The sequence below is a fragment of the Nematostella vectensis genome, chromosome 2, assembly GCF_932526225.1.
Source record: "Nematostella vectensis chromosome 2, jaNemVect1.1, whole genome shotgun sequence".
Classification (NCBI taxonomy): domain Eukaryota; kingdom Metazoa; phylum Cnidaria; class Anthozoa; order Actiniaria; family Edwardsiidae; genus Nematostella; species Nematostella vectensis.
Window position 1 is genome coordinate 8,806,801 of NC_064035.1, and position 13,396 is coordinate 8,820,196.

At 40.0% G+C, this 13,396-nt stretch overlaps 1 protein-coding gene across 6 annotated transcripts in view; it reads left to right on the plus strand.

The window, feature by feature from the left end:
- LOC116620833 overlaps positions 1-13,396 on the plus strand; it is a 33,120-nt gene that overhangs the window by 12,086 nt on the left and 7,638 nt on the right. For 3 of the 6 annotated variants that reach the window (XM_048724284.1, XM_048724285.1, XM_032386714.2), the window contains 5 exons: positions 2,530-2,557; positions 11,522-11,574; positions 12,171-12,299; positions 12,880-12,904; positions 13,211-13,394. In XM_048724284.1, the coding sequence (XP_048580241.1) occupies positions 2,555-2,557; positions 11,522-11,574; positions 12,171-12,299; positions 12,880-12,904; positions 13,211-13,394 (394 nt within the window). In that variant the 5' untranslated portion in view covers positions 2,530-2,554. Of the gene's footprint in view, positions 1-12; positions 1,020-2,529; positions 2,558-4,171; positions 5,262-9,284; positions 9,867-11,521; positions 11,575-12,170; positions 12,300-12,879; positions 12,905-13,210; positions 13,395-13,396 lie in introns of those variants that run through there. The other 3 variants (XM_032386713.2, XM_032386711.2, XM_032386712.2) reach the window with 3 other exon arrangements.

Genomic DNA, 13,396 nt, shown 5'->3' on the forward strand with positions numbered 1-13,396 from the left:
TTACGATCAATGCGGAGCCAAAATTGTGTCACCGGGTCCTATTCGGTAACCCTGTGGAATCAGAATCTTATTAACGCTGAGAACACCGGGCATATGTCGCCCGCCGACCAAAAATAAAATATTAATCGTCTCGCCAACTCTAAATTATCCGCTATGTTTGGGCTTACGAAAATGCTTTATTTTATCTCATTTAATGAAATGAGAGATATCGTAAGCAGGCGTGGCATAGGCGAGAATTTTTTTATGAAAAACTGGTTAATTGACACCGAAGTTACAGGTTATGTGGAATCTAAATGTTACGCACGATCCAAGACGCGTGCTTAAATCCATCTACCGTTCTTTGCAAACACATTGGAAAACAACCGGAAATCAAACGATTGCCTTTGAAGGGGGCTTGCTATACTATTAAAGGTTTTACCCGGATCTTGCAGTGATTTGCTGGAGTTGAACTGCGAAATACCGAGTCATATAATTGGTACGGCAGGGATCAAGAATATTTCAAGATTTTTAATCTGCGTGCGAAATTCTCCACTGGTGGATCTTGTGTATACACGATTCCTACATTCGGCGCGTTTGGGAAAATCTCTAATCCTTCTGATTATAAAACAAAAAATGAGGTTATGACCAAGGCGTCAAAGTGAACGGCTGCACAAGTCACCGACACAAATATTTGAATTATGACATAATAAGGAAGAAATCCTCAATTCATTGGCCATGACTGTGGTTATTACATTTTGTATGTTATTTTGTATGCTTTGTTATGACGTTGCGTTTGAAAGAAACCAAAAAACTTGTGGGCTACGGACGATATATTTGGAACGAAAAGCCAGCTGAACCGATCGAAAAACGCCAAAATTAATAAGACAGGCTTGGGCTCGTCTTCTGATTGGCTGAAGCATCAAAGAGCATTTCTCACTAAATCACCGGGATACGGACAGCCCTCAAAACAGTAATTACTCGTTGTGAACGATAAAAAAAACACTTTTCGTTTTCGCTTCGGGAATGGAGCAAGATTACAGGTAACGAAAAATAATAATAGAATAGGTCATATATCTATAGATGTTTACTACCATCAATTCAGTTTGATTTTTTTACCTGATTTTAGTCATTTCTTGTAGCCTTCAAAAGGTTAATCTATCGTATTGAGCTTGCTGTCAAAAAGGAATATTTTTATGTTTTTTCGGTGTAATAATATTTATTCACTTTTCTCTTACTTTATCAATTCCGATCACCAAATTACAGTTATTATTTCATTTGCTTCTCTCTTATATAATTATTTGGGAAAACACCACAGCAGAATGCAATAATTTGTGTCATACAAAGATAGCATGCATATTGATCGAATATATGCTTTTGCGCCTTCTATTGTAAAATATAGTCGCTGTTTTCCGTTTGAATGTTTATGTACAAAATCGATGTAACACTGACAGTATGATGAAAATTCTGTGCTGATTATTTTTTTACAAGTGCCTTATGCGTGAGTAACGTTAGACCAGCGTTGACATACAAAATAGCAGCGAACGCCGGATAACAGGTGATTTTTAAAGGAACATGCGATACTACCACTCTAGCAAAAGAAAGATTTTGTTTTATAACGGCAACGATGTCATTGGAGTCTTAAGGCGGCCAGCATAAACAGTTTAGTGTCAAATGGCAGGGCCGCACCCCCATACCCTGGTGGGGGGGGGGGGGGGGCACAATGTGATATTACAAATATTATACACGAGCTTATTCCAGAAACACGTAAACAGTAAAGCTTTTCAAACCTAGTTTTTATCGAGTTTGTTGTTAGTCTATGTATTCGATATCCAAGAATCACTACGGCTGCAGTATATTCGTTCTACGCGAGTACATCCACGCATATATGCGTGCAATCAGGGTTTCTAGATAGGGCAATTCATTTGAAAACGTTTTACTGGAATAAATATAATCAGGACCTGGATTCTTCTCGATGTCAGTGCTTAGTTTCGTTTTACAATACTGGGCAAGATGTGTTTGGGTCCAATAAATAGACATCACTAATGATGTGTACTAGCCTTAAATTTGCATTTCACTTTATATGTTATCTCTCTTTTTAAAATGGCACATAAATGATATGTCTTCCAATTGTACTCATGATATGACCATATCAGGGCCGTAGCAGGGGGTGGGGCACTGGGGGCATGTGAACCCCCCTAATATATTAAAAAAATATAAATAAATAATCTGTAGGGGCGTGGCTGTGCCCCCCCAATCTTTCCTTAATGATCCTGTATTGTGCCCCCCAACCTTACGTGGCCTGCTACGGCTATGCATATAACTTGAAAAACTTCGAACATCTACTGAGATTTCTCCTAATTTTAACATTCTAAGATCATGCCGAGACTCAGATAGCAGCAAAATATTGCTGCTATACAGACGTTCTTATTTAATGAGGGTGTATCGACACGTCAAAAAATCAAAACGGTCGGTCATTTGTCCCCTTGAAATAACTAGGTCCCAGACTTCCTGCTCTCCTCTCACTAATATCTATCTTTATTATGCCATCAGATGCTGTCTTCAAGAATCCTCGAAAATGGTAAGTTAACGATTTGCTGTATATTCCGAAAACACCGATATTAATAATAAAAAGTTTATTATCGTCCCAAGACTTCTAGCATTACAGAGTTTTGCTAATCGGCAAGGTAGACTTTGCAATAAACTGTTGAACTCCTTTTATTTTCCTTCTATCTTGATGATGCTGGTTACAGGATCGAAAACGCGCGAATTTTAATTTACTCGCCACTTAATCTGAAAATATACGATACCCATCACCAAGTGTAGCGCTGTAAAGTTAGAGCAATAAAAGTAGCCTTAAATTACCTTTTTTGTATACAAATAAAACTTCGTGTTCCGTTCCTACCTCCTCCACGCCTACTTCTCAGAAAACGCTTAATGACAGAGAACGCAGTCTGCGGCAAACGGTGTCTTGAAGATTAAAATGCTGTAAAAGGCATTTTGTAAGATAAGCAGTGTTAATTTACTAATTCGTCGTCATTGCATGCCACGTTCCTTTCAACTCGTACACATGGGGGTGCATCGAATCTTCAAATACTGTGCTTTTTCTATATGATTCCTATGACTGCGCCCCCCCCCCCCCCCCCCCTTCAGCCAACCTTGGGTACGCACCTGCCTTTTTGCTTCAGCAGTTCAGCAGTGAAATCGATAAAAAAAATAATTTGAATATACTTAGGAATCCATTAGCTTTGATTTTCTTTTGTTTATACCCGCTTTCCAGATGGTGAAATTTGAGCGCGAAAGTGGGCTATCACAGGCCGGCATTCTTTCACATAATTACAGCTTTATCTCTTTTTTTTACCACGCCACATTTTAGTTTAGACGCCGTTCACTTTATGCAAACGATTGAAGTAAATTAATTAATCTTCAATGAGCCAATTTTAACTCCATATGTTTATTGCTAACTGGTATTCACAACGTAGCGTGATCACCACACTGAACTTGGGCTACCTGTGATTTTATCAATCTTGCGATACACAGGCCTAGCACATCAGTTCGAGGCCGTAGAAATCCAAGCAATATATTCGCAATTTAGTATAGGGAATCCCCTAGTTTAATGATGAAATTTAGAAATAAAGATTCTTAGGGTCCGTTTTTTTACTCGTGTTTCCGGAATGAGAATGATTAGAATAGAAAAAGCGCGCGTTCGTTAATCCCTCGTTCCCATACCTGTAGCAGAGTGACTCGAATGTCATTCCGAACGTTGTCTACCAACCATTCCCATTCCAGAATGATAGGAAAAAACGCGCCCTTAGAGATCGCTTACGAGGTCACTTTATCTCCAACCCCTCCCCCTCCGCCGCCTCGCTCTCGCGCCTCGTTACGCTGACCGCGACGTCCTGGGTACCTGGAGCATAGTAAACAACCATAAGTTTTAAAAAGTAGAAATATGATGTATGTGGATTTTAAACAAAATTCTAGTAATATGTCCTTCTAAACTTGAGCAACGGAAATGAGAATAATATGTTTTAAAAAAGAATGAGTATATTCTATTTTTTCGTGGGCATTTTATATAAATCGCATAGAAATAGGAACTTCATTACTTATAATCTAATTTAAGAAATTCAAAATTAGAATAAACGTTTTGACGTTGAAAATATTATTCAGTTATTTAGTGTAAAAAAACGGTTTCCATGTAAACGAGAGAAATGCATTTTAAAATTACATTTATAGCTATTCCAGAGTTCTACACATATTGGTCATTCCTCCAAAAGAAATGTGCACCGTTACTTCCCTACACGTGGAGACACCAGAATGTCCTTTGGCATACGCTATTTGCAAGTGGTTGGCATTCATAACATATTTGTATTTGACGTACTGTGCGCTTGCCTCTAATCCTTGCTACCGGTTGTACAAGCCGCAACATTATTGCTTCGATAAATATTATTGTTAAAGAATTTCGGAATCCCTCCAAGATTTTATTCCTAATTGATACATATATAGAAGCTTACACGGGATTTTTCTTATACCAAGAAATTATTGAGTAGGTTACAATTTTTGTTTTCATATATAGGTAAGATAGATATTTGAATGAAAATCGCCTGATCGCATAGGTAAATATTATAATAAATAATGGTGAAAATGCCATGATAATTCTACATGGTACTTAGAGGACGAAATCATATGATGGATATTAATATCAATGCAGCATGACATGCTATTTGTCGTCCCCGGGTCAATTAGAATCGCATTTAGTACCCTCTATTCACGAAGGCTCCCCAGTGGCGCATCCAGAACAGCACACCTGCTTCGCCTAACAGAATTACGCTAAATTAATTATGCCCTAAGAACATGGAAATAACCGCTTTACAAGAGCCTATAAAAAAGTCCGTCTAATCGCTCACTATCCAACCAAAACCGCAAGCAACACCTTTATTCTCACTTACGCACACGTAAACGATTGAATATCTATCTTTGCCTGGGAAACTTATTTGTTTTACAGTACATCCAAACATCCACTCTCAGACTATTGTCCATATGACTTGAGGTGCTTTCAATAATGTTTTATCTCAGCGCTTATAGTAAGGCCATTTAGCCTTGTGGTTTCTGTTCTGCTATTTTAGTTCTGTTGTTGGCGAGGGCTAATCCCCTCATTTCGGTTGAAGTCGTAGTCGAAAACAAGAGTATATCTGTCTAGGAGGCTAAGGCTCGTTCACAAGAAGTTAACAATGTCTCGATGGACGAAAGTGTCTTCGCTTGTCAAATCTGGAAAGATAATTGAGCAGGTAAGCTAGAGTCCACTTACGATTATTGGATAAAATGAAAACGTACACATTAAGGACGTTCGACATAATGTACTTATATGCTTGTCTGGCCCTTAAGTCGACTTATATCGACTTATCACTTATCGTCTCCCTAAGTCGCTGTAATAAGCTTAAAAAAAGAATAGATTTCGACCTCACATATTTTGATATCTTTAAATCAAGTGAAAAACTCATTCTTTTCATAGGAAGAACGCAGCAGCAGATAACCTCACAAAAATATGTGTTGAAAGGAATATATCATTTATTTCCATCTGTATTACAACTTTGTATCTATTTGAATACCTAACGCCTTTCTTTTCGTCAGTGTATTGTCTGATATTGTCTGCAGCATCCAAAATACCTTTCTTATCAATAAGAACCGATAAGTGAAATAATGGCCCAGGATAATTTGGCTATAAAGCGTAATGTTTGAACCATTTATTTAGTACATTATGGTTGTTTTTTATCCTAATTGTTCCCTAAGCTAATGTATGCTTCACGGATTGGTCCGAAACATTATTTATCTTTAAAAGAACTTTGACGCCTGGTTGATTGAGACAAATTATTGGTATAAAACCAAGGTAAACATTGTGGCCACTGTGTACGCTGCTTGCCCGTAGATAAGATCTTTAAAGGACTTGAAAGCAAAGTGATATCCTCCAAAACCGATTAGACATACCCTCGGTGGGGATACCAGACCATGACTTGACAGACTTATGATATATAGTGGTTTTATTATTGTAATTGTTTTAATCCATTTTTTTCCAAGTTTTTTTCTTCCAAATTCAGTTTTAACTTTAAAGGTTGGTTTTCACTAGGACGCAAAAGGAATCGCAAGGCAAGTGAGAATCGGTCAAACACAAGCCCAAGAAAATCAGGCCCCGTCCACACGTATACGGAATCGAATGAATCCGCAACTTTTTTCGTTTCGGGTACGGCTATCGTCCACACGTATACGACGATTACGCTGGCGAATCCGCGACTTTTTGAATACGCAAACGAAAGCGGAACGACGAAATAAATACGCTACGATTCTGTATACGTGTGGACGGTCGAATCCGAAACTTTTCGATTACGGAATCCGTGTGGACGGTTGAATCCGTAACTTTTCGATAACGAAGACGTCAAAATCGTACCCAGTCTCTAACCGTAGAATAAAACAAGATGGCGTCGCCAGATTCGCGCAGTTTAAAGCGCATGCTCAGTTAACATTTATGTGCCCTGAGGAGAGGAGCCCTGGGTGCTAGAACGATTACGGAATCGCCGTATACGTGTGGACGGGCGATTATGATACGATTACGCTACGTGTGGACAGGAAACTTTTCGATTACGGAAAGTAAAAGTTGCGGTCGATTCCGTTATGCGTGTTGACGGGGAAGCACTAGCGTTCTATTGCGCTTCCTCTTGTGCTTGCGTTCCAGTGAGAATCGGGAAATTACCTGCTCTGCGCTTGCGCCTACGTCAAAGTGAGAACCAACCTTTAAGTAGTATTAGATATATAGAATTGTTTCTTCTTGTGTTGAAAATTCCGTTGGAATTTGACAAGTCATAATTTTCAAATAAAAACGCTTGCTCTTCACGCTAGAAGCTATTTGCTTTTTGTTAAAAGTAAGGGAATGATTTATATAAGCTCTATTAGTTCATCAAGCCTAATTTCCTTATCTACCTTTAAAATGTGCCTTCATCAACCTTGTCCAAATCCCCGCCAAAATCAACGCGCGAATCCCCGAAAAACATTTTTCCAGCGAATTCTTGAGAATTCCTGCGAAATTTGAACTGCAAATCTAGCGCACCCCCACCCCCACCCTGGAATTTCCAATCCCCTCCATGGGGGGGGGGGCATATCAATATTTGGGTGACCTTCAAACCCGCTCGGTCAATCTCTGGGAGGCCTGGGTCTAAGGGCTTTTCAAGATTAGTTAGATAAAAATTTGACCGAGCTGTCAGGTTTTTTTGGACAAATTCTTGCCACGAGTCTCAAATTGACAGGAATCAGCATTTTTTACCATATTTTCTGGAGATCAGGGAGCGGGAAAACTTTAGCTCTTCTAAATATGGGCATCAATGACCATATAAGGCAATGCAAACGAAGGACACTATCCTTGGGGAATATGTTTGATATGGGGGGTATGGATATTTTCTGCAACTACCCAATAGGCTTTTTCCATATGATACCTTTGACTGCGCAACCCCCCCCCCCCCCCCCCCCCCCCCTCAGCCAATGCTATGCTGGGTACGCGCCTGCGAGCCACGAAAATTCCGACATTTATTTATTTATTTTTATTATTTGGGCCACTTAGCCTTACCCATGATCCCTATCTAGATAGAAATTAACATATAATTAGGATTCCGAAAATCAAAATACTACTCGTGTATAAAAGCACGCTTGACGTTGTGTTTTAACATTTAGAAGGACAATAACAACTTATTCCTATGCACTGTTTCATGTTGTTTTTCACTTTTCCTGATAGCCAACTCTTCTGTCCTGGCCTGATTAGAAATTACCATGTGGGTTGCACAGTATGGCTGGTGTTAGTGCTGGTATTCTACTTAAAGCGTTAGAAGATGGAGTCATCGTTAGATGACGGATTGGGTGTTAGATCACAGGGAGCTCACCTATACTAACTTTATTCAAACCGTAGAGGTGAGCTCCCTGTGGTTAGATGATGGGTAAAGCGTTCGAAGACATGTGACTTCTAACGAGACCTGGCCACGGGTACGTTGTGTTCGGTAGTTTTGGACCGACGAACGAATGCCGAAGCAACATTGTCAGCGCTCGGCCTGTTTTAAGCCACTGCTACCCGAGCCTCGTCCCCAGGCTACTCCCTTGCTGTCAGCTCCATGATGCTTTGCGCGCGAACTCACACTTTCCAATATGGCAGACGCTCTTCATGCTGACTCCTCGGGGGCGGGCAGCAATTTCCAGTGACGTCATCGCCATGCAGAGCGTGACAAGCCCGCCGAGACGCCTAGGGACAAGGCTAGTAGAGTTAGAAAAAATGTATATGAAATACGATCCGCATAAAAGATGTGAAATGACAACCACATTACATAAGTCGAAATATGACCCGCCTAAAATGGGGAAGCCTTTTAGTTCATTCATAATTTCTCGTTCGTATTCTGGGCTGTGAAATACTTTGCCACCTGCTTCACACAATTTTAAATACGATCCGCCTACAACGGGGAAGCTTTTTAGTTGATTGTCGGGGAAGCTTTTTAATTGATTGTCGCTTATAATGAGACATACCTGGCTTAGCGCTCTAGAATCCATATCTTGTCTCCGACGCTCGATTCCTGTTTTTGTTACGCAACTCTTCAGACTTGTGGAATTTCAAAACTGCTCTTCACTAGATTTATTATATCGGAAGAAGAAAAAAACGCCCAAAAAGTGTGCAGATCAGTTGCCTAGCAACTGCAAGTTCTTTAAAAAATGTTTGAAAAAGACATCTTTATCATTACTCACAATAAAAATCCGCAGGTAAGAAATGCACTGTTGAATTCAATTAATCCTACCATAGTAACAGCTCAATTTTACATGGAAATCTATACCAATATAATATATCTGAACAACCGTGTCACGCACAACAGTGTCACGCAAGCGGGATCCAAATCCAGACGGATAACCAAGACTAGCCTGCGTATCAATCCCAAAGGGTTGGGGAAGAAGAAAGACGTCTTTCCCTCTCCTTAGCTATGCGCGCGCCTCGTCTTTCCTAGCGCGCGCAACTCCTCTCGTCTCGTCTTTCTTCCCAACCCTTTAGGCTTGCTACACAGGCTAAACCAAGACAGACGACACTTTTGAACCTGAACGATAGTCACTCTCAATATTGACATATCATAGTGGACGAATAAAAGTGTAAATGATAATCTATAAACGACACAGAAATGTACTTTTCAGTGTAGTATTATATTGAATATTGTAACTAAACCTCTGCGCCAGAGCACAACAACAAAAATAATCATGTGTTTTCAGCCGTTTTTCAGACATCTTGTCTAGGGAGGTCTGTTTTGCTGGACGGAATGATGTTCTTATTAACAGGGTTTCGCTATGTCAAGATCAAAACAAGACCAGCGGCTTTTATCATATCTGCTCTTTACATTAACAGTGTTACTTTTTTTTTGTTTCTTTGCGCTCATGAAAAGTATGTAGAATTATCAACAAAGGCAAAATGCGATCCATCAGGGGAATCTATAATGTTATTACGTTAGGCAAACGATAAGAATGCCACCTCATTACAAGAGCCGAAGATGCGTGCATTGAGTTATTCTCTTTTATTTTGAGCCGAAAGTGATTGCCATCGAATGAATTAACGATCCAAATTGCCTTTAATTGCGTTTCCATCTTTTACCAAATTTACACTACACTTGCTATCGACCTCGTCAACAGAGAGTCTCTCTTGTTTGCCGAAAGGTAGTGATTATTTTTTAGGAAGGCTCTGCTTCCGGAAACTCACGAGACTTAATTATCTGCGCTGAGCACGTGATTTCATGTTACAAGCTTCTTCTATTTTGTCAAGCGGTAACGTGTGAACCTCTCCCATGTCCTTAATCCATTTGACTGCCGAATTGATGGAAAACGCATTCAAGGTAAACCACTGTGTTCCAGTGCGCAGCGCGAAAAATAGCACGAAAAAATTACATCTTTAATTGTTGCAACCGCAAAAGGCTTTTTATATACTATAACCCACTCCGATGTTCTTCTTTTCTAGAATCAGCTTTTCTAGAATCACATTAGTTATATCGTATAATTGCTTTGATACTTTTCCCAACGAAGAAATATAACCTTTTTCATTCATTTTCATTTCTCTTCTTTTTTTTTTTAAGCCTGAAGTAATTCTCTCCGGAAACTGACGCTTCCCTTTTTTTCATCACGAATAAATATTGTGTTCCATCTACACAATAAAAGTTACAGCGTTTCAACATATATACAATAGCGTCGCTAGCTTAGCGTTTGCCGCATTGCCATATCTTTGTCGCTTTTTTCAGTAATGGGGGTAAACAATCGGTGATAGTTAACTTGTGCTTTTGCTTTTTTAATTATTAAATTCTCGTTTCTTCTCGTTTAGAGATATGTTTACTGTTGGCAAATTTTAGACGCTCTATAAGCTATCTGAACTGTCAAATACCGCTTAGCTGTCTCCTTCGTTTATGTATGATCAAGGAAGCATGAATATCTTTTATGTTTTCCTGTGTGATATATGGTCTTTAAATTAGTTTTCACACTGAATAAAAATGTTAGAGTCAAGAGAGCTTTTAATAGCTTTTTTGGAAAGAGAAGCGTTTCTCTACTCAGTTGAGTCCTCGATATAACGATATGGCAAAGGGCAAGTATTTAGAGCAATCTTCATATAGTGAGGATTTCCATTTATTCTAACCATAAATATCGCTTTATCGTTGTGAGTGTTAAATTGAGTATTCAGTTTCTAAAGCACTGGATTTCCTTTCGGCCTTTATGCAACTTTACTAAACACATTTATCAAACGATGGTAAGATGGTAATACTTTTGGGGAATCTCTCTACTCGCCAAAACAGTTGCTCAATTGAGGATCCAGGATTTTTCGTATAGGCGCGGCGGAGTCATGCTAACCGCCGAGGGACTTAAATAGAACGTTAAATAGAACGTGACGCAGTGTACCCCTGCGTATAAGGAACTAGATTTTCAAGATCAGGCTGCCTCTTATAAATTTGGGTTGCTTATAAAATCAAGCTTTTTTTATTCGTTCTTTTTTTATTCGTTTTTCACATGTCGAGCAATTTAAGCCACTAGTACTAGTACAAAATACTTGCTGATTATTGTATTGTATTTTACCTATCCGGGAAATGCACATAAAATTTATCAGAAAGGATCTTTTTATTTTCTTGCTATCAACTCTCAATCTATATAAATTGTTTTTACGGTCTCCAAACTTGTAGATTTAAAGAGATCTTGCCAGCCACGCCTTTGTTATTGTTTTCATTTAATATCGGTAGGCGCATAATGTGATAAAATCTCGAAATAATCTAAAAACAAAGTTTAATAAATTATTTAAGAAATTAAACAACAAATTCGAAAATATGGCATTATTTACATTAAATCAGCCAATGGAAATGCTCTTTCACCCTTGGTATGGTTTTGCTAGGAAGATAAAATGGCGGCTGACAGACTGTTTCAGTCCGAAGGGGGGGGGGGGGGGGGATAGACTTGCCAACTTCATCTCAGGCCCCATTCTTAGAAAATGGTAATGTTTTCGCCCCTTTTTCAGGTACCGGAGAGTCACGTGATCACTCCATTCAGGGACGATGTCATTGAATCGAGGTATGCTTTGTTTTGGCGGGAAAACTGGAAAAACCCAATTGGCTTTCTTCTCATGATGTTAACAGTAGAACTCCAAATGGGAAATAACTGACATTGTAGAGAAATATCTCAGGCAAGGAAACACTGTGTGCCAAGTTTGCAAACATCCTTGTTTTTTGTGATTTGTTTTAACGAAGACGGTAACAATTGGTTATAATGATGTTCTTTCGCTCGCCCCCACAGTGGGTAAATTCGCCATCGGGCTATTCACAAAATGATAACACAGTCATTGAATAATTAAAAGTCTACTTAGTGGCGTGTTTACATCTAATTTTTAGTAACTTGGCAATAAACCCTTTGGCAGTGGCCACTCTAAGTGACAGTGCTTACTAACCGCAATACACACACAGGGGCACTTGATGTAAAGCGTTGCTCTGATGTGCCTTCCACACCAGTATAAATAGTGAAAGTTAGTACAAAAACTATAGAATAAGGCGGTCTGCGAACTAACGGGCACTATATTGTCTAAGACATACAATATCCTTTGAGTGGCCGCACTAGGGAAGGGGGGAGGGGGGCAATATCAGCACATCCTGAAATAATATCTTTTGCTTCAGATTGAGGCTGAGGTATAGCGCAACCTGTGACACATACTACCGTGACTGGGATGACGTCATCAACCTCTCTTCCAAAAACGTGTACCCCGGATGGGAGCGTGGAGTCTTTAGCTTTGATTCGGTCAACAGGTGGGACCTCCAAGTAGGAAATAGGGGGTAGGGAGGGGGTAGAGTGTAGGGTGTGGTAGTAGGGATCTTTTGACTTCCTTGATTGTGTAGGAATAGAGACTTAGATACGAGTCCACGGCAGCGTTAGAAAAAAAACTAGAATTTTTACGTCGTGCTTTGGCGGAGAGCGGTTGAAGTCAATCAGACGGAATGCATTTTCACGTGCAGTCTTTCTATTCTCAAAAATTTAACCGTCGCCTTCCTCGTATCTAAGAGTCAATTGTAACGCCTAATGTAACGTCCATGTCAACAAGACGCCTCATATAATAAGACTGTATATGATGTCTTTACGACGCATAGTCGGCCAACAAGACGGGGAATGATGCTAATTTACCATTCCAGGTGTCTTCAGACCAATACCCAAGAATTTTGACCCCCACCACCTTCCCTCTCACACATTCATTTAGACCACCTCTGCCTGGAACTGGGGAAATTCCTTTGCATCATTTGCTGTCTGTTAGATCCCCTCGGCGATCCCCTCGAATCGGGGGGAAGGGGGGGGCTTGTTCAATTGTGCTGATGGTGTCTTTGATCTTTGCAGGATAGTCGATGAAAAGAGCGAACAGGTATGTGACCTATATCACCTTCTTCGTTCCACCGAGGGAAAACTAGAGAGGGGGGATACTCCGATCTTGTTTGGAGGAGGAGGGGGTAAGGGAGGGGGGGGGGTGGCTGCAACTGCCATTCCAGTCCCCTCCTGTGCTAACTGCGCAGCCCCGATATTCATTCTGGCAGTTTCTTTTTTCTTGTATTTCAGTTTTCAGAATATTTTTTCCTTGTTTATAATATGGAAATTGGTGTTCGAATGGAAATATTAACTTTTGTAGTCAACTTCGCTAATCTTCCTTTAAGCGTTATTATCTCTTTGCTAGGTTTATTTCGACAGAACTCCTGGCAGCGCCACGGGCTCCATCTCTTGGAAATTTGACTTTAGCAAGTGTGGGCTGCTTGTAGATGAGGTCACGGTGAAGGTGTGCTGTGATGAAGGGTATGGCGGGGAGATCACCACCACGCTCTCAGGCGACGCTACAGCCAAGCGAATCACATACCTTAAAGGT